Raw genomic sequence first — 21,312 nt, 5'->3', positions numbered from 1 at the left:
AGGAGTGAGGGGTCCTCTTCCTTCTCAGAGGACAAAAAGGCAGTTAAAGCATTAAGAGTCCTAATACACCAGCCACAGAGTGTTTGAAATTAGCAAGGCACCAAGTGAAGATGTGCGGGTGCCAGGAGAGCGCCTGACATCTCCACTGTCTGGAGGTGCATGCCTGGGGATCATTGCAACTTGACTGTTTCCACACACTAATACCACATCCTGTAGAATTCTATTGGCTATATTTTATCTGCACAATCAGAATGAATTTCAGGAACCAAAATGCTTTTTCTGGGCAGCGTGAGGAGACAGTAAACAATGTTATAGTTAATGGTTGTAGCTTGTCTTCACTTACCCCACCCCACTGCCCTGCTCAGTTGTGAAGTCGTCTTACATTATGAATGGTGTGTGTCGCCATTAAGAAAAAGGGGCAGGAATAGGCCAATATACATGTGGACTGCCCCTGGATAAAATGTCTTCTCTTTAAGTTCTTAAAGCTCTTAACCTAGCTCATGAACTAGCCAGATGTTTAACTGATAATTAGGTAAAAGGGTAAAGGTTAAGGACCCATGGACTTTTTTTTTTAAAGTCTTGTCAAAGGTGACTATGGGGTGCGCTGCTCATCTCGCTTCAGGCCAAGGGAGTTGGCGTCTGTCCACAGACAGTCATGTGGCCAGCATGACTAAACCACTTCTGGCTCGACAGAACACCATGATGGAAACCAGAGTGCATGGAAACGACCTTTACCTTCCTGCTGCAGTGGTACCTATTTATCTATTTGCACTGGTTTGCTTTTGAACTGCTAGGTTGGCAAGAGCTGGGACAGTGACAGGTGCTCATCCCGTTGTACGGATTCGAACTGTCAACCATCTGATCGGCAAGCCCAAGAGACTTAGTGGTTTAGATCACAGCACCACCCATGTCCCTACTGATTAATTACCTGTTTGTTTGATGGACTGGCTGATTAAGACTTTGGAACCGTTTTGCCCCCAAATGACTACTAGATATTCCGTTTTGGCAACTGAAGCCTTGGTTTCAGGACCCATTTGGCACTTAGCTTTTATATCTTGAGTTTCTAACACTGCAGCCACATATCAATGGCACAGAAGAAAATATAGCATTTCTGTGTTAATATAGAATCACAGAATTGTAGAGTTGGAAGGGACCCTGAGGGTCATCTAGTTCAACCCCCTGCAATGCAGAAATCTTAACTAAAGCATCCATGATAAATGGCCATCTAGCCACTGCTTAAACTAGTCCTCTCCACAGAGAGAGCATGGAAAAACAAACTTTAAAGTTAAATTCTGCACTGCCTCATGTTAAAATAAATACAAACTGAAAGTTTTACCATGGCCACAAAAGATAGGGGACACCACTGTTACAGAGAAACTAAAGAACAAGCGTGAATAGCCAGACCACTGCAAAAGAAAACTGATTTCTGGAAACATGGGCTGAATTCCTAAAGTACACTAGAAGTAGAGGAATTGATTATAACTTCAAAGCAACACAGTAGATTAAATTAACTGGGAAAGTAAACTCAAAAAAGTTTAAGCTTACAGTGGGTTACTTTTGTTTCTTGTTATCAAAGCAAACAAGGAATCTCCCTCATGTTAGAATATTTCAGTCAAGAAGGCCACTGACAACTGTAACTTACTCAGAGTATTAATTGAATGTGTTTTATTTTACACCATGATGTGAGAACATAACACCTGTTTAATAAAAGTATACACATTTGTAACTTCACCCAGAATACACTTTTAATGCACATTAAAAAAAGCGCTCATCTTACAAATTGTTTTGCAATCCAAATATACAATAGCTTGGAAAACAAATAGTTTAGAAAATGAATGCCAATGTAAAAAGACTACTTAAACCTATAACAGTAGAGTTTCTGCATGGCTCATCTTTACAGTTTTCTTACTGCTTCATCAATATCAGTAATCTGTTCCTTCAACTGGCTCCACTGTTCTGGATTTAGAGAGATACCTAAAGTAAACCAAAACAAATCCTTGGAGGTTATTATAGATTCACACTTATGCTATAAACACACAGAACTGCAGAATTCACAATGCAGAGATGCTTCAAGAGAACCTCAACTTTTGTATTTAAAAAAATGCAGATTTGAGGACCAGAAACTTGAAAGGTATGATCTCAGAAGAGTTGGGGGGTCAAGGGCAATCAGCGCCTCTATGATCCAAGCCAAAATTTATGCAGTACAAAGTAGATAATCCCTCTTCAGGAATTCTACCAAGTATTTACTCAAGACCAGAGAAACAAGTTACCTGAAAGTCACTCTTGACATGGCTCACTTGTAACATTATACACAGCAGAGCTTGTTGTAGTTAAGACTTCAAACACTCATCAAAATGTTACTTGCCGTTTCTCAGCCAAGTTTAAAAGTGCCTAGATATTAACAGCCACAGAATATTAAAGCAGATACATACCTAAGCCTCAAAGGCCTTAAAAGCTGGAGGGGTTCTGACATGCTGATTCAGCACACAAGTACTGTACCATCCAAATAACAGACTGAAAGATTAGTAGGACCAGCACTGACAGCACAATCCAAGCAAACAGCTATAGTTATTCAAGGAACTTTGTCTCCTTTTGACCTACTTGTTTCCTGCTCTTTGAATGGAAACCACACAGAGTGCAAACAGTATGACCAGGAAGGGCATACAGGACAGACTATGTAAGTCAGCCTACCATTTATTTGCATTCTATGAACAGAATCATTTATTTCTTTTTGTATTTCAGTAGGCATAGCTAGAGCACAGATCAGCTGAAAGTTTAAGGATCTACAAGACTGCATGATGTTCTTTTCTGCCTCACCTGCTCAGGCCTGGCATCACCTAGGATTTCTGTTAACAGGATCAAAACAAAACAAAACTGAATGTAGCTCAAAATTCACTTTGAGAACTTCAAGTTATATGCAATGCCAAACCTCAAAGGGTGGAGATGGAAGGGAATGTGTGCAAACTGAGAGGCAGGTGGTGATTTTAGTTAAGCCAATAACCTAACAACCCTGAATGGGCTCTAGAACTGCTGGGGCCAGAGAAACAGCAACCTCCAAATAGGTCTATGTCCAATCTGTCTGTATCTACTTTGAGGGTAGGCAAACCAAGAGCAGGGAAACAAAGGAATGTTTGGTTGCATTCAGAATGGCCACTTCACACAAACTAGTTAAATATAGTGTGACTGAATGTGAAAAAGGACAGAATCCGTATGGCATGTCTTTGTAGCTGTGTAGAACAGGGAATTTTGGTAGATGTGTCTTGCTATGTTGTGTCTGGTATATCTAAGTAGTATTGATGATGTGGAAGAATCGACTGTATTCTTAATCCTTTATTATTCTGTTGGGAGCCGCCCAGAGTGGCTGGGGAAACCCAGTCAGATGTGCGGGGTATAAATGTGTTGTTGTTGTTGTTGTTGTTGCTACTACACCTAGTTACTCTGACTTAGATGTTTAGGTATGGGGCCCAAGAACCCATTATAGTGCATAAAGTATTATCAAAAACTGTAGTCACCATGCAGACAACAGAAGAATTACCTTTTCTGCCAGGTTTCATTTCACCTTCTTGATCCATCCAGTATTCTCTAATATCAATTAGGACTTTACCTTTAAAATCACGAACACTGACATATCTCATTTTACCAATCTGCCAACAAATTAGAGAACTAAATCATTATCTCCCCAAACACATGTGATACAGCTCTTCAAGCACTATTAAGATCTTGTGTATGATACAAATTAAGACTAGAGTTTATTTTAGAGATTATGGGATCAAGTGTTTTTCTTAGTGAAATCTCTTACAACTAACAAGTAATGACAGCTTGAAGAGACAGGAGAAGCCAAATCTTTCTGCAGAAATTATTTCTAAACCAAACTGATTTATTTCCTTTTTCTCAGAAGTGTGCTTTTTATAGAAATATTGTCAAGGAATATAAAAAAACCAAGGGTAATCTACTCAGTCACCTTCAGCCCTTCACTAATGAGGACAGAATCAACATCCTAGCCTCGGGCTTTCAGAAATATGAATTCACATTCAAATTCAGAAATAGGGTAGATATGCCCAAGTTCAGTAAATTTTGGTCTTCAAACTTATGCATATAGACTGAGATTATGATTAGCATCTGGAAGTAACCTTAAATGAAAGACAACCAAGTTGATTTCCATTTCACCAAGAACAGCAAGGTATGAAAAAAGGAAAAACATATACATTACATTATTAGAATATGCTATTGTAAACAAAGTACAGTCGTACATCCTTTTGCGTCTGGGATCCGTTCCAGAGCCCTGGACGCTCAACGAAAGGGATGCTTGACAAAAGCGCCACTCTGCGCATGCGCGAAGCGCAATTTAGCGCTTCTGCACATGCGGCACACCTGGAAGTAACCCATTCTGGTACTTCCGGGTTTGCCACAGACGTTTGACGAAATGGACCCTAAACGGGATGGACTCAAAACGAGGTACGACTGTACAGTGAAAATGTGCTAGGCTCCAACTAGAGGCCTATATTTAGTTAAGGGCACCAAACCCATACGCAAGCAGTTTCAAGATTAGTGTTCATGTTGCACCATCAAGAGAAAAACACATTCTGAAAGCATTAAAGCAGGAAACTGCAGCCTGCAGAATGCTAGTTGGAAAAATTGATAGCAGCTGATACTCTCAGAAGCCTAGCTCAAAAAGAAGTACAGTGAACCATGTATTTTTTAAAAATATGGTGGATTATGATGCAACAGTTTTGGTCAAGGATATTACACTAAGTGCACCGAGATGTAAAAGCACCTTCCTATAATTCTAAAATTACTAAACTGTCTGAAGAGCCCCAAAAATGCCACACGTATTTGCAGGATTGAATAGCTTCTGTATCTGTTGTATTTCAAAGGATTACCAAAATCTCTACCACTGAAGATGTCAAGAACATCTTGGGTGTGCCTTGGCTCTCAATAGCATAATCTTAATATATTTTGCAATTCGAGGAGTAACATCTGAAATGTTTTTAAATGTTTACTCCTATGTTCTTAAGAGTTTCAACATACACAACTGTAAGTTCCACTAGCTCAGGCCTCCTCACTTGTTATAATCTTCCCTTTTCTGCATGCAGCAACATCCCAATCCCATGCAAATGGCTCATGGCCACTGAACAGGACTTTGAAACACACAGTTCCTGCCCATAGGCAAAATTTCCTACACCAAGCCCACTACTCCACTTCTCTAGCCCCCCCATCTCTGCTCCTTATTTGCCATCTTCACCAGCACCTCCAAACACTTTCTACTCTCAGAGTAAACATGTAGAACCAATGGAAAAAACTCCATGCAAAGTATTATAAAAGTAATTTGGTTAAGGTCACCCAACAAGTTCCTACTTCTACTGTAATTTGAAGAAAAACTTCCTAGCTCATGCTCTTAACCATGATACTGCTTACCAATTAGCTGTCCAAAGTAGTACAAGAATGGGTAATTAAATTGCTAATTACAAAATCAAGCTTTCTAATCTGCATACCTTCAATTAAGAACACTCCTCAACCCTTCACGCTTGCTGCATAAGCCAATATCGGATCATACGACAGATATACAAACTGTTAAACATAACACAGACCATCTGGGCTCCAGTAATCTTCATTTATTTGCCAGCAAATCAGAAGTACCATTCAAGTACAATTTTTCAGCCACTTGAACAATACTTCCTTTCGGATTAAAGTTCAATATAGTTTTTCTTTGTGTGAGCATTCCACGGGCATGGACTAGTTCCTCAGTGAAGCAGAATTTAATGTGCTTTCTACTCATGTCATTCATAGACAAACTAAGATGATTTGACATATCTGTGCCAGTCAAATTAAAATTGCTCCCATCTTTTAGTCCAGTAGCTCCCAGCAAGAAAGGCCACCAAACCCCCAGATAGCAAAATACTGTTGCTTGGGGAAGTTCAGTTTCCTTTCTGACCCTACCCACTGCTGACTGATCCTAAACAAAATCAAATTTACTTCTCCAGCTCTCCTACTTCACACCACTCCTTTTGTGTTGCTGACACTGACTAGTAGTGGGAAAACTGTTTCTACAAGAACATAAAGCTTCTGATTCCATATAGCTTTTATTTGGATGAAGGTGATTATACAAATATAATAAATAAATAAATAAATAAATAAATAAAAATAGCGGTTTAGGAAAGCTACAACTAAATCTGTTTGCCAGTGCTTGCGTTCTAGATGCTTGTAAATGGGTTTAGCTCACTGTCGTCTTAAGGATTCCAATCTTGCAAAGTTATGAAAACAGAACACTGGCTTATTTTCCTGATGATGACAGGTCTTCCACTTTGTAAAACTCAAGTACAACCCACAACACAAGAACTGGGGATCCCACCAACTACTCAAAGTAAGAGCTACCATTTACCTGAAACATATTCTCATCTCTGTTGCTACTTTGCTTGGAGGAGGCAGCACCTTTGGAGCTTTCACCAGTCTTCTGTTTCTTCACAGGCTTTTCAGGCACTGCTTGTTTTTTCCTTTTCACCTTGACATTTAAAAATCAAAGTGAATTAAGAACCTACTGGAGAAGTAGTACAGTGGTACCTCTGGTTACATACTTAATTAATTCTGAAGGTCCGTTCTTAACCTGAAACTGTTCTTAATGTGAAGCACCACTTTAGCTAATGGGACCTCCCGCTGCGCCGCCAGAGCACAATTTCTGTTCTTATCCTGAAGCAAAGTTCTTAACCTGAAGAGTTATTTCTGGGTTAGCGGAGTATGTAACCTGAAGCGTATGTAAACTGAGGTACCACTGTAGTTTCAAGTTTACACCAATATGTCTCTCCTCCCTCCCCCACAACAGTGTAGGAAGAGTGTTCAAATGTACTCAATATTTGATCAGAGAAAGCCCCAGAAAACCATTTAACAAAAAAGTACCCATGTTCACAGGGAAGACAGAATACTTACAAGGAGCAACTTTACTAAGTAAAAGCTGCATTTTTCTCATTGTGGGAAACTAAACCTTTTTTTAATCAAGGTTCAATGCAGGCCTTAAAAGGTAAAATAACCACATTAAAGTTGCGTCTACAGAAGGCCAGATAAAATCAATGTGAAACTGCAGCAAACTCTCAGAACAGCCATGAATGGGGTCAACTGGCTTTGCTTTGTATTGAGGAACTTCCTGAGTTTGTTTACTCCAGTATCTCACTCTAGATCTTTCCATCTCCACCAGAAACTATGTAAATCGAGGAATTCCCGAATGTTCGCAAACTGTGTTGGTAAATAATAGGCACTTCCCCTCAATAGAAGTGTTGTTTGTACCAGCAGCTAGGATATAAACATACAAATGAAAATGTAACTCCCTTATGATTAACTGGATCAAAGACATGCAAAATAATGTATGCAACTTTCTACAACATAATGTATAAAGACTGAGGGCAGGCAATAAAAGACTTAACACACTTGAAATCACAGCTCAAATATGTTGCCCTTTCTGTCTGATCTGTGAGAACTTTAGGCCAAACCAAGATCCCAATTCATTTGTGCTCAAAAGCTCCCCAAACTATTTTGACCCCGCCCTGATCTATGCTGCCAATCCTGAACATGTCAAGGCCAAAAAAAAGGGCCACTAACCAAACAATATTAGTTACAGGTACTTAGGGAAGAGCTTTAAAAATATTTAGATCATGGGTAGGCAAATGAAGGCCCGGAAGCCAGATCAGGCCCAATCACCTTCTAAATCCGGCCCACGGACGGTCCAGGAATCAGTGTGTTTTTACGTAAGTAGAATGTGTGCTTTTATTTAAAATGCATCTCTGGGTTACTTGTGGGGCATAGGAATCTGATCATTTTTTTTAAAAAAAATATCTATATATATATAGTCCAGCACCCCACAAGGTCTGACCGGCCCCCTGCTGAAAAAGTTTGCTGACCCCTGATTTAGATGAAAAGCCAAATTCACCTTATTGCAAAATTCTGTGGCCTGGGGCGGAGCGAGGGGTTTTGAATGCATAGCCTGGTGCACTTACATTCTACTAGTTCAACAAAAACACCTTTGTGAAATTCTCAAAGTACAGCCAACAAGCTGAGAAAAGAATCAGGCCATGGGCGGGATGGAATCCTGCCCAGAGATGACATTTCAGGACCAAGCTAGATGTTGATCATTTGAACATTTTATTAAGCACATGAATGTTAACAGTTTGCTGTTCAGAACATTTATCTGCAAGCTAGAGGGATCCATTCTTTCCAAGATTTAGTGGTAAACACTTCTATACCAGTTATGCTTCTCCATTCCCCCTCATCGGCAAGTGGGTAAAGCACCACAAATTGGAAAATATGTGGATGGTAAAGTTCTTTAAAATGTCAACATTTTGAGAAACTGCAACTGGACTAGTACTTACCCCCTAAGTACCAAAAAAAATTCCCTGAGAGATTCATTCTTCCCCGACTTTGCTAAAAAAAAAGCATTCAGCTACAATAGAGATCTGCAATCTTCTACATGCCTAACTAGGTCCTAAATACCAGTATAAGTGGAACTTGAAAAAGAAATGTGTCCTGAATTGTGGGTATACTTGAAATGAAATGTCTTACAGGATCATAGGTTGATATATTTAAAAAATACAAACAGAACAAAAAATAAAAAATGAACAAGTTCTGATCAAGATAGCCATTCTGATCCAAATATTCCATAACTTAAAAATGAAATAAAAAATAATGAGTAGCACAAGTATGCCCCCAAAAGACTGACTCAATTAAAGAGAAGTGCATTTTAATTATCTTTTTAAGAACAAGGAAAGTAGATATGTAAATCGGATCCCCTGAAGATCTATTTATTTTATACAGTTATGGCTTTTTTAGGCATATATGCAAGTCTCAGCCATTTATGCACTTCTCTGTATAGGTGGAAAGCATAAATGCTAAAATTAGTTTCTGGGTGGCCTATACCACTGTTTTATTCTTGCTCAGTATTTTGTGGAGGGGGGGGGGGAGAGAGAGAGAGAGAGAGAGAGAGAATCACCTTTTTGTCAACTTCACTGTCCGAATCACTGGCAGATGAGCTTGAAGACACAAGTTCTTTTGATTTCGGCATTCTAAGAAAGAAAGAAATGTATATTTTTTAAAAAAATACTAAGTGATTGTTACATTTCACACCCCTTCCCATCAAGCAATCTCCTCCATCATTGTCATTTCACACACAACTGCTCTGAAGTTCCACTGAAATTAAATGGGCTTCAAAGTAATATTTAAGAATTGGGATACGAGCCATATCTTGGCATTGGGTTTACCACTGGGGAAAAGTGGTGGTAGGGATACATAATACTGTAAATAAGTGACTATGGAGAGAAACAAAATGCTTGGTTGTAAGGTAGCTTTGATTTTAAATAGGGTTAACTGATGTCCTCTTCACTTATGAGACAGTGAATGAGACCCATATAAGGATGTTAGGTCCAGTCGCGGACTCTGGGGTTGCGATGCTCAGCTCACTTTACTGGCCGAGGGAGCCAGCGCACAGCTTCCGGGCCATGTGGCCAGCATGACAAAGCCGCTTCTGGCGAACCAGACCAGCATATGGAAAGGCCGTTTACCTTCAGGCCGGAGCAGTACCTATTTATCTACTTGCACTTTGACGTGCTTTCGAACTGCTAGGTGGGCAGGAGCAGGAACCAAGCAACGGGAGCTCACCCTGTCACAGGGATTCGAACAGCCGACCTTCTGATTGGCAAGCCCTAGGCTCTGTGGTTAAACCCACAGCGGCACCCATGTCCCTATATAGGATGGTACTTTTTCTTAAATCAATACTATTTACACATTACAATCCTATCCAACTGTTGTTTGAAGCATATATATTGTTATAGTCTGATAGAGCTGAAATTATTCTTCTGTTAGAGCAAAGGCAGAGATGGATAGGACTTGCATGAAGGAACAGTACAAATCCTAACAAGATGTGGCAGACTACACTACAGAATGTATCACACCTTGGAATAAATGCTTTTCCTTATGAGTGAAGCTGAAAAAATGTTCTACAAAATGAGTGAAGCTGAAAAAATGTTCTACAAAATATAAATGATAATTTGCAAGTGGCTTGACAGAACCAATGGATATGTTCTGTGAGATACCAATTTGCTATTCCAGTTTCAGAATGAAACAAGATGGCTGTGTTCTAACTCTACTGCTGGAGGCAATATGCCTCTGAATATAAACTGCTAGGAAATTCATCACAAGTGCATCAGGTGCTGCTTGCAGTTTTCCCACAGGCATCTGGTTGTCCACTGGGATAACAGGATACTGGGCTGGATGAGCCTTTAGTCTGATCCAGCAGACATCATCTTATGTTCCTCTACATATATTGGTTATCAGGAATTCTTCCCACTTAACCCTTTAGCCATCTCACTCCTTGCTTTTTCTGTAAGACCAATTGCAGTCGTTAACAGCAGTCAACAGATTTTCCACACCTATCAGCCAATCACCCATTCCAACCACCCTTCTGAGTAATACCCCTCCCCACTCCCAGTGGGGTGCCATCACGGTTGCCTGCCCACCCACCCAGGCTGGGTGCCACATCTCCGCAAGTGGTGTGCCATGCCCCCAGGATGCACGCCAGCCTCGTCACCGCCTGCTCTCGGCGCCCCCCCCCCCCGTGCCAGAGCAGGAAGCTCCGCCACTGCCTGGGGGCAGGAAGATTAACGGGATAGGCATATTGAGAAATGAAACTAGTATTCTTGGGAGGGGGGAGCAGATGCAGAGCATAGGGCTACCACCAATGTCTGGGATAGCACAGCCCTATCATTCATAAATACCTCTGGTTTAGGAAGAAGTCTGCCCACCTATGTTGCACAACTACAGGTTTTCACACTAGCTTACCCACTGCAACTCCTCCCTACTTCAATCCTCCTAGAGAAAATAAAAATCCCCGTATTTGTGGCCTCAATTTCTTTGCGGGAACACCTGAGGCCCACCCACATGACAACAGAATGTCTGTGTAACTACCACGCCTGTGTTACATCTCGTCTTTCTGGATTCGGAGGCATGTGGTACAGCCATACTGTATCTGAGATTCTCTCACTGTATGAACTGTGAAGCTCCAGTGAAAATTTTATGTGCTATTACCAGTTAATTCACCAAGAACCTAGATTTTCAAGAGAGCAAAGGGAAAGGGAAATTGGGAGGAGAGAGGTGATGAGCATACAGACCTGTGTGCATATAAGTCTACAGAATAAAGAGGAGAGAGCGCTAACAGATGATGTAGTGCAGCTGCATGTGTAAATGTAGAAGGAAAATGAACTTGGAATAGGCTAAAATGTGACTAAGCCCATGGTTAAAGCAATACATGTAGTGTGCCATCCCACACCCCATGCTCTGGTACTGCTCCAAATGGGGGGGGGGCAACAGACCAGGGGGCAGGCTTGGCTCTGCAATTTACTTGCTGAGCTTCTTGCTGCCACCCAATGGTGCCTAAAGTCCTGTGCCACATGGGACAACCAAGGGACAAAATGGCCACTCAGGAGGCGGAGGATTGAACAGGAAGGTGAGGCTTCAACACAGGAAAAAGCAGGTGGCGGGTCACTCAAAATGCAGAGAGCGCGTCACTGTTGGGGCCACGGTATCCTAGAAGGCGCCATGGTTTTGTTCTGGAGGGGTTCCTTCATTTGAGCCAATGGAGAGAAAAAATGCAGCGCGAGGCCCCAGTAACACCCATGGGGAGGAAATGCGGAAGGGAAGCAGGTTGCCATAAAATCAGAGAACCGTTTGGTCGCAAGGCACTCCGGGGGTCATCTAGTCCAACCCCCTGCAATGCAGGAACCCTTTTGACCAGCGTCGGACACGAACCCACGGCCGTATCGTGCTCTGCCGACCGAGGACCCGTGACCAGCCAAGATGAAGACGGGGAGAGACAGACGAGACCACGAAGACGATACCACAGATGGAGCACCACAGTCGGCGCCTTTAAGACAGCCCTGTAGATGAAGCTGGGGGGGGGGGGAAGGGGGACCTGGGCCTAGGCGGTGAGGTTAAAATCCCCCCAGGCCCAGCAGAGATGGGGGGCGGTTCCCAGCCGCCATTTTCTCCCTCCCTCGGATGCTTTCTCTGCCCCCTCCCTTCCCCAACATGGCAGCCTCTGGGCTGCTGCGCCGCCTCCGCCTCCTCCCTCATGTTTCCCCCCACCCCTTGAGAATTAGGGAATGGGGAGTCCCAACACGACCCGCACCGATAGGGAGCCGTTATTTGCCCCATGGCTCCCTCGCTTCTCATTTCAGGGACTCGGGTCCCGAGGAGCCCAACATGGCGGCTCAAACCGCCGCGCCGCGCGCGCAGGCGACAGCAAGGGCCGACAGTTCCATTCGAACGTGACCCCCCCCCCACCTGCAGAAAGAGCCACGAGAAGATGGATGGAGAGCGCGCGCGAGGAGTAACGGAAAAAGCAGCACTCACGTTCCACTCGGAGCCCGCTGCTCTCACTGCCTTCCTCTCGGATTGCCTTTTTATCCCCGCCCCACGCCGCTACAAAAGCGGAAGTGACGTGACTTCAGCGGCCCGCCCACTCCAAAAGACCGAGTGAGGGCGCGCACACACCGGAGTGAAGTTAGCGCGGCGAGGCGCGTATTAAGCGTGTGGGTGACGCGTGGGACGTAGAAATGCGTGCGGCATCAACCACCTTAAATAACAAAATATAAAAATCGAAGATTTAATTTATTAAATTCATTTTAAAAGCCCTCAAGAAAGAACACGATAAAACTCAGAAAAAAAATCACAGCACTGATTTATACCATACAACTGTTAAAACATTAAAACTGGTTTAGGTCGCTTGAACTTTTTAGCTTCTGGGTAAAGGTAAAGGGACCCTGGGCCCTGACCATTAGGTTTAGTCGTGTCCGACTGGAGTTGCGGTGCTCATCTCGTGGTACTGGCCGAGGGAGCCGGCATACAGCTTCCGCGTAATGTGGTCAGCATTACTAAGCCGCTTGTGGTGAACCAGAGCAGCGCACGGAAACGGCGTTTACCTTCCCGCCGGAGCGGTACCTATTTATCTACTTGCACTTTGACGTGCTTTCAAACTGCCAGGTGGACAGGAGCTGGGACCGAGCAACAGGAGCTCACCCCGTCGCGGGGAGGCTTGTCTAAAATGTTTCCAGCAGGCATAGAAAGGAGTATAGCGCCAGCTTCATCATAATACAATAGGGAATTCCAAAGAGCAGGTGCTGCCACATTGAAAGTTATTACAAACTAGTGGTTTAAACCCGTTAAAATAACGGGCGCTAGAACATTTCTGACACAAAACCCAAGGTCCTGAAGTGCAGGGAGCAGGGCAAACCATGTGCTCCCTACACGGCGTTAAGATTCCTGAGGGAGAAATGACGGCGTGTTTCCTTTTGTTGTTCCTGTCCTAAACATACTTACTGCACGAAGCATGGCTTGCTGCCTCCTCCTCCTCCCCTTACTTTCCGCGCACGCGATGCTCTCCACATGCCTGTCACTCGCCCAGAAATAACACGCTGCCGCAGACACCCACGGCCGACGCCGAGCTCGAGCTCAGCAGAACCCCGCCTTAAACCCGTCACTCGGGTCTGGGCTGCCTGGCGGGCTAGGCCTGCACTTGCTGCTGAGGGAATGGAGTTAAGGGCTGGGAGCAGCCATGATGGTAGGTTCCTGCAGAGCTCCCACCGCCGTTGTGGTGAGGTCTTCTGGCCGGGGGAAGGGGCGGCCGGGGGAGAGCGGCGACAGGAGGGGGCTTTTTTTCCCTGGAGTGGTGTGGGGCTGGGGGACAATAGAGCAGGTTTCCTTCCGGATGTGTGGGGCTCCCAGCCCCTTTTGGAGTATGGGGCGGTGGGTGGGGAAGAGAGGGGGGTGAGGCGGTGGCGGCGGCGGCATCATCTCCCGGGAGGCTTCACCCCCCCCCAGTTCTCCTCCTCCTTCTGCCCAGCGGCGAGAGTGGCAGCGTGGCCTCCCTTCAGCCTCTGGAGCGCCAGCGTTCCATTTCAACCGCCGCTTCAACTGCCGCTGCTGCTCCCGGCCCGATCTCTCTGCTCCAATCCCTGTGTCCGTGGGGCACATGCTCAGTAGCGCAAACCCAGAGACACACGGACTGGACGCAGAGACACTTGCGTTTTATATATATAGATGTGTAGTGGGTATTATGTGGCACCTGTATGTTATCATCATCATTCTATATTTAAAGTAAGAACAGCTAAAAACTTGGGAATGCAACCATTAAAAAACTAATTAAACATTGTTATAATTAAAACTGTTTTTTAAAAAATCTATTAGTTCCTGGTATAAAAAGTTGTTCGTCTTTTGAGGTGCTGCAAGACTCCCTTGTTTTTGCTGCACTCGGTAAGTGCCACACTTTTTAACAAGAAGAAAAACAGGTGCTGGTACTGTATACCATTGAGTACCCCCTGGAAAAAAGCCCTGGTATTAATGTTTCATTTTCTGCAACTTTTAAAATTAAGGTCTGTGGGAGTACCTGAGGAACAGCACACCTGAGATGTTGACTTCTAGAGAATTGCAAAGGCAACAAAATTCAGCTTGTAAAATGTTCAAAAGTTAGGAGAGGAATTGGGTCATTCATTGCCAGCAATGCAATAGAGAATGTCGCCTAGGTGCCAGTACTGTTAATTTCCACCCTTGATGTGTGTTTGGATTTCCCATCTTAGAAGCAGGGCCAAAGAGCTGTCCAGCAGCATTTTGACAAGATGCAATTGCTAGGAAATCATCTTCAGAGAAAGTCACATGGAACTGAGTAAAATGAGGTGTTGCAATATTAAGTGCCAAATTGAGCAGTTTTATAGCTGCCTTTGCTGTTCAACCACCTGCTTCCTTTTATTGCACCCTACCCTGATGTTGGGAAAGATTGAGGGCAGAAGAAGAAGGGGACGACAGAGGACGAGATGGTTAGACAGTGTTCTCGAAGCTACTATCTGAAGAAGTGTGCATGCACACGAAAGCTCATACCAAGAACAAACTTAGTTGGTCTCTAAGGTGCTACTGGAAGGATTTATTTATTTTTTATTTTGCTTCTACTAACATGAGTTTGACCAAACTGCGGAAAGCAGTGGAAGACAGGAGTGCCTGGCGTGCTCTGGTTCATGGGGTCACGAAGAGTCGGACATGACTAAATGACCAAACAACAAAATCCAGAGCACACACTAGTTTGTTTCCTTCTCCCAAGTAGGTACAGGGTTGGAGGCTTTGTGATATCAGACATGCACAGATCATCCTGATCTAGACTTCGGCTCTAAATCACCACTGTCTCTCTCTACTTTGTGGGTTAAGTGTGGAATTTCTGGAGCTTATATGAACCAGTTAAAACATGGAAATGTCTGAATCTGTAGTCATATCACATTAACCATCTTCCAGGGTTTAGTCTCAGAATGTTTACCAAGCTCCACAAACTCTCCTTGCTCCCTGTAATGGGCCTGGTAATGGGGTTCCCCTGCCCTACAGTGTTCTGGCTCCAGGCTGGTGCTGACTAGAGGATGGCAGATTGTTGTTGTACACCACAAATGACTCAGCAGTGGGGGCGTAAGGAGAAACCGCATTATGATTTGAAAGCTAAAAAAAGAATAGAACTGTTAGCTTGAAGAAAGGTCCTTGAATCTCACACAGCAGTTTGGTAACAATGGCACAATTATTATCCCTGGAGAAGCTTGAAAGGAATACTGATGTGCAACTGAAGTGGGGACTTGGATAGTGCCATGCAATAACAGTGTAATAGCCATAATAATATGAGATCTACCAATAAAAATTAAATTTATGAATCATATGCAATGTATCTGAGAAACACAATTTTAGTCCTACTGATCATATCTTTATTAGAGCACTGAATTGCAAAAATGCTCACTTAACCTGCTGATATCAATGGCTTTAAACAACAATAATTCTGCACTGGATTGTGGGCATCTCATCATGAGCACTTTTGGGTCAAGTTTCTTTTGTGCAGAGGAGCCGCAAACAAGTCTGGAGTGTCTCCATGTGATTTTACTAACAGTACTCCTTGGTGAAAAACACTCCACTTCGTAAAAGGCCGGGTAAGGAAAACACACTGGAATGGAGAAGAAACCGCGCCCTGGCCAGAAAACTACGTTTCCCGACAGCCTCCGTACGCCCCGTGCGCACGCGCCGAAAGTCTCCGCCCGCTTCACGTTCCTGCCTCGCGGCGACCAAGAAAGACTAGGGGGGGGGGGGGGAGGGAGGAGAAGAACTACATTTCCCGCAGTCCCTTTCCCTGTTTTACAACCTAGCAAGTGTCGCGCATGCGCCACGGAGAGGCCTGGCTCCTCAGTTCGCCCGTTGAATCTTCGTAGGTCGGTCAGTCAGTCGGTCGGCGGGCGGCGTGTGGGAGGGGAGAGCCTGACGAGCCAGGGATCTGCGCGCTTGCCTGCCTACGACGGTGGTGGCGGCGTCGGAATCAGCGAACCCGGAGCAGCAGCTGCAGCAGCAGCAGCAGCAGCAGCAGTAGCGGCGTCGTCCTCGGAGCGGGGCGAGCGCCGGAGGTAGACAGTGTGTTTCCACCGCCGCCATTTCTGTCAGCCCGGACTCATGATTCCCATATGCCCGGTAGTCTCTTTCACCTATGGTGAGTAACGGCCGCTTTGGCGAGCCGGTCGGAGGGCGGGAAGGAGGGGCGGCGGCGAGGCGGCCTATCGCCTCAGGTGTGCTGGTTTTTGACAATGCCCCCCCTCTCTTTTTCTCTCTCCCCTCCCCTCCATGTCGCTGCTGCAGTGCCCAGCCGGCTGGGGGAAGATGCCAAAATGGCCACCGGCAACTACTTCGGGTTCACTCACACCGGGGCTGCTGCCCAGTACAGGTAAAGGGGAGGCTGGGGCCGCGGGGCGGGCAGGCGGGGGAGGTGTTTCCCCGGCGCCGTCCGGGAAGACCTTGGAGAGGAGATGCGCGCAAACGTCGGCGCGTGTGCATGCTTGTGCGGAGGTGTTGATGCGTGTTGTGTGCCGCGACGGGGGGCGGAGCCGACGGCGTCAGGCCTGCTTCGGGTCTTGCATTGGAATAAGGCTCCCCGTCCTACCCTAGGGCTGGGTCCGCCTCCTCCCTTCCAGCCTGGTTATTCTGCCGCCGCCTCTCCTCTCCGCCCTTTCAGCCCCATCCTGCGCATGCTAATGAAGAAGACTCTGGTAGCGAGAGCTGTACGCCAGTGGAACAGACTCTGCTGGAAGGATTCATTCGCCTTCCTTGGAGGCTCTTAAGCAGAGGTTGGGGGGCCATCTGTCGTGGATCATCTAGTTGAGGTTCCTGCATTGCAGGGGGTCGGACTAGATGACCCTCGGAATCCCTCGCAGCTCTACAATTCTATACAGTATTTAGGTATCCCCAGACTGTTCAGTGAGACTTGCTTTCCAGCAAACAGGCACAGGGTTGCATCTTTAAACGCGTTTTATTTCTTTTGGTTCCGCAACCACACTCCCCTTACTCTCCCCAGCCAGGCCTTGGAAAACCTGTATTTTCCAACTATATTTCTCCCACTACATACAGACTTTTGTGTTCTGTATGCATTCAGTATCCTCTAAACGGATTGGTTATTGCACCTGCCTCCCTTAAATATTTGGCTTCCAAAACCTAGTTCTGTGGTATCTTAGATTAATTTTTAATATTAAAAATAAAAAAGATAAAGTATAAAATATAGGCAGGCTGTAAGGACTGATGGCTTATCATCCAGGGCTGCAAAAAATGGAAGTTTGTTATTATTTATTAAATTTCTATGCCACCCTCCATCCAAAGATCATAGGGTGGTTTACAATACTGTATAAAGTTTAAAAAGACAAAGGCTGTAGTCAGACATACTCATTATTTTGAACTGACAGTGTTTCATTTAGGCCCCCTCAGTGCAGACTTTGAGAATTCATGGCTTGTGTGATTCAGAGCAGCTTTCTCATAGTATATTATGTGCCTCGTGTACCGTATTTTACATTTTTGTAAAAGATGTATGTTGCTTTGTGATGACTTAGCTCTAAAAACTATAAAGATGTACACTATTTTGGGGAAACTCTTAAACTAACTTAGTGTTCAGTATGGTGTGGTTGTGCAATTATTTTTCATAATTTCAGGAACAGGTGTTACCAAATGAAACTTGAAATGGAATGATTTTGAAAGAGATTATAAATTTCATAACTTCTAAATTATATAACTTCAAAATAACATGCACATACAGTGCCTTGCTTAGCTGAAATTATCCACAGTGAAAGGAATATTTAGTACATCTGAAAGTCTATCTCCTCTGTAAGAATTGGGCTATTTTGTTAAATTGTTTTGTTTACTGTGGAAATAACTCCAATTTAAAATAATTTGTATTTTTGTCAGATTTTGGCATAGTGGAGATAACTCTAATGACAGCACTGCTTTATATATGAATTTACTTCACCAACTTTGTGACCTCTTGTATAATTAGTATCTCTTAGAGGTAAACTTTGAACTTGAAAACTTGTGTGTTGATGGCAATTGTCTAATCCAGGCACCCCCAACCTGTGGCCCTTCAGATGTTTTGGCTTACAACTCCCATGATCCCTAGCTAACAGGACCAGTGGTCAGGGATGATGGGAATTGTAGTCAAAAACATCTGGAGGGCCACAGGTTGGGGGTGCCTGGTCTAATCATTCTCTTGCTTCAAATGAATATCCACATAGAATGTTTTTATTGTTTCAGGCTTATTTACAGCTGCTATGTCATATGTGAAATGAAATTGCTACACCTCTTAGGTTTTAACAATTGGAACTGTATTTTATTAACTTAAGTCAGTTGCTTATTTCACGGTAAACACTTGCATATTTCATGGCACTCAGACTTAAAAGTGTATATTCCTGAAATAAACAGAGGCTGAGATCCAAAGAACTGCATGTGCGAAGCTATTCAAATATGGGGAGAGGGCTAGGGACGCTTCCTCCTTGTGAAGTGGTTTCCTGAAATTAGAATGGCTTTTGGAAATGGGGAAATGTGCATGTGCATGTATTCTGCATGGTGGTTGAGATCTTGTCCATATTGTTGGAAATAACATTTTTGAAAGGTATGTAGCCAACCTTCAGTTTATTTCTCTTGATTTGGCCTTTTGCATAGTACAGCAGAAATATATTTTATAGACTTCTCCATTATTTGGTCTTGAGTCTTAATAATAATGCATGGGTATTCTGTTCCCTGTGTAAGATTTCTAACGTGATGGGATTCTTCATAGCCACAGTGTAACAGTTGTGCTTGCAGACTTGACAAATCTGCCTTTCCAGTGTTCCATTTGAAGAAGTACTACTCTGAATTGTCGAAAGCCCAAATAGATTTTCCAGTTCTATAATTACTGGAAATAATAATGTTGCCACTTCTCAGAAATTCCCTAGTCATTTCTTGCATTTTGTTGACTCTATAGCAGGGGTCGGCAACCTAAGGCCTGTGGGCAACAAGCGGCCCACAGGGGTCGTTTAACCGGCCCACGAGCCGCCCTGGAACCGAGCTACTCACTTGGTGAGTCCCCGCGTGCTGTGCTAAACCAGCACAGCACGGGGACTTGCTTCCGTGGTGCCGGAAATCGCTGGCAATCAAGCATGCATGCACGCGATCCGGCCCATGGAGGGATCTCTGCTGGAGTGAACCGGCCCAGGCAAGGTAAACCTTGCTGACCCCTGCTCTGTAGCCTATGGAAAACAGTTAGTGGCTCATACAAAACTTATTTAGGTGGCATATATAACAAAAAGTCCCCCTCACCTTTAACAATAAAACAACAATACAGAATGTATTTTATATTTATTTATATATTGTCCACTCAAATAAAATACTAAGTCAGTGAACAATATATATGTGATTACAATAAAACATAATATACTGCAAAAACAATACAAAATTATCTCAATAATGATTAATACAAGAACTCTGAACCTGGCCCTATGGCATACAAGCAGCCGGTGTAGAATTTTTTATAGCAAGGCTGTCGCATGCTGTCGGCTGTCCTCCCGCATCAGCATTATTGCCATTCCATTCTGCTCCAGGTTAAGTTTCTGGATCAGGGCCACGGGAAGCCCCACAAAGAGCGTATTATAGTAATCCAGTCTCAATGTTACCAGGGCATGTACTACAATGGCCAGGTTATCTTGACCCCAAGATGACTGTAATGGCATTCCAAATGAAACTGGTGAAAGGTTCTTCTAGCCTGATCAAGTTAGAAGTATTTCATTACGATATTGAGGTCCTGAGCTGTATAGGGCTTTGTAGATTAAAACTTTGAATGACTCTGATACATTTTAAAAGCAAATCCTATCTGTTGGGACTTTGTTTTTATTCACTGGCAAAATAAAAAATCTGGGCTTTTATATTTCCTATCCAGATTTTACTATATGTCCAACATTCTCTGTATTTTATGTAAAGGACATTACTTTTTATTTGAAAATGAAGGAATATAAAATTACTTAACTTCATCACAATTAATTAGAATACTTCTTTGGAAGAGCTTCAAATACAACAAAGATACAACAAAGTTTTAGGTAGAGGATGGAAATAGTGATTAGAACAGAACAGTTGCCTCCATTCTGTCAAAACTTCCTTAGAGTTTAGGCATGCTTTAATACAGCTATAAAGAAGAGCATCAGAAATTATTGTACAAACTATGAATTACCATGGTTTTATAGTGATACAAAATGTTTCTGTGACAGTGATAGCTTATTGCTAATAAAAATGATAGAACCACTGATTCCCATTAGAAAAGGGGGGGGGAACTTCCTAGGCATGATCACAGATGAAAAGAATCTCTAAAAATGTTGATTCAGTACTAAATTATGTATGTGTGTGGGGATTAGGAGAAGAATGGCGTCAACAAGGAACAGGCTATGCATAGATCTGTTGTCATGAGAAATTATTCAGACCAAAGAGAAGGGAAGAATTGGCTGTTTATTTGAGACACTATTTTAACACTGTCTGCTTTTGCACACAGTTTCTGCTTAAAGGGGATTAGCAGAAGTTACTAGTTCTTGCCAATGTGCCTCAGAATACAAGGTTGAGGGAGGCTTCTCTACCCAGGAGGTAGGAGGTCAAATCCTACAATTTGTAAAATCTTGCAAACTCGATCACTGGCTCTGCGGGTTGTGGCAGACGCAAGGGGAACAGGTTTGCTAAAGTAAATGTGGTAACAGAACTATACCAGCCTTAGAATGAATAATGTTAAGGCTGTTCATTCTGTGCCATAACAAAATACATTTTCTTCACATGAAACATTTCAAATATTTCTAAATGGTATATATACTTTTGATTTGCTGCTTAATCATTATAATGAATGACATTTCCCTGCCTTCTCAAAATAATGAAAATGTTGGCTTCATTTGCCTAACAACACTTTTTAAGCATTCTATGAGCCTACTTACATTTTGCATTATATTT

The 21,312-nt window shown here is 43.5% G+C and overlaps 2 protein-coding genes and 1 non-coding gene across 7 annotated transcripts in view; 2 read left to right on the top strand and 1 right to left on the bottom strand.

The window, feature by feature from the left end:
* Nucleotides 1-1,723: 1,723 nt before the first annotated feature.
* On the bottom strand, nt 1,724-12,492 carry SUB1 (SUB1 regulator of transcription). Of its 2 annotated transcripts, none has more exons than XM_033164202.1 (5): nt 12,385-12,492; nt 8,972-9,044; nt 6,380-6,499; nt 3,536-3,644; nt 1,724-1,974 (listed from the first exon to the last, which is right to left on the bottom strand). In XM_033164202.1, exons 2-5 carry the CDS (start codon nt 9,041-9,043, stop codon nt 1,895-1,897), a joined length of 381 nt encoding a protein of 126 aa, XP_033020093.1. In that variant the 5' UTR covers nt 9,044; nt 12,385-12,492; the 3' UTR covers nt 1,724-1,894. The 2 variants fall into 2 exon arrangements, with proteins under 2 accessions (XP_033020093.1, XP_033020092.1); XM_033164201.1 differs by lacking the exon at nt 12,385-12,492 and adding an exon at nt 12,161-12,212.
* A 3,897-nt stretch (nt 12,493-16,389) lies between these two features.
* ZFR (zinc finger RNA binding protein) overlaps nt 16,390-21,312 on the top strand; it is a 36,712-nt gene continuing 31,789 nt past the window's right edge. For 3 of the 4 annotated variants that reach the window (XM_033164000.1, XM_033163998.1, XM_033164001.1), the window contains exons 1-2: nt 16,390-16,528; nt 16,675-16,759. In XM_033164000.1, coding sequence (XP_033019891.1) covers nt 16,503-16,528; nt 16,675-16,759 — 111 coding nt within the window. In that variant the 5' untranslated portion in view covers nt 16,390-16,502. The remainder of the gene's footprint in view (nt 16,529-16,674; nt 16,760-21,312) is intronic. The other variant, XM_033163999.1, reaches the window with a different exon arrangement.
* LOC117055359 lies at nt 20,991-21,127 on the top strand. The gene has a single exon (XR_004427615.1). It is a non-coding gene; the product is annotated as a small nucleolar RNA SNORA66 (small nucleolar RNA).

The sequence above is a fragment of the Lacerta agilis genome, chromosome 11 (assembly GCF_009819535.1).
Source record: "Lacerta agilis isolate rLacAgi1 chromosome 11, rLacAgi1.pri, whole genome shotgun sequence".
Taxonomy (NCBI): domain Eukaryota; kingdom Metazoa; phylum Chordata; class Lepidosauria; order Squamata; family Lacertidae; genus Lacerta; species Lacerta agilis.
Note: the sequence above shows the minus strand (reverse complement) of the source record. Positions and strands in the feature narration are given on the sequence as shown.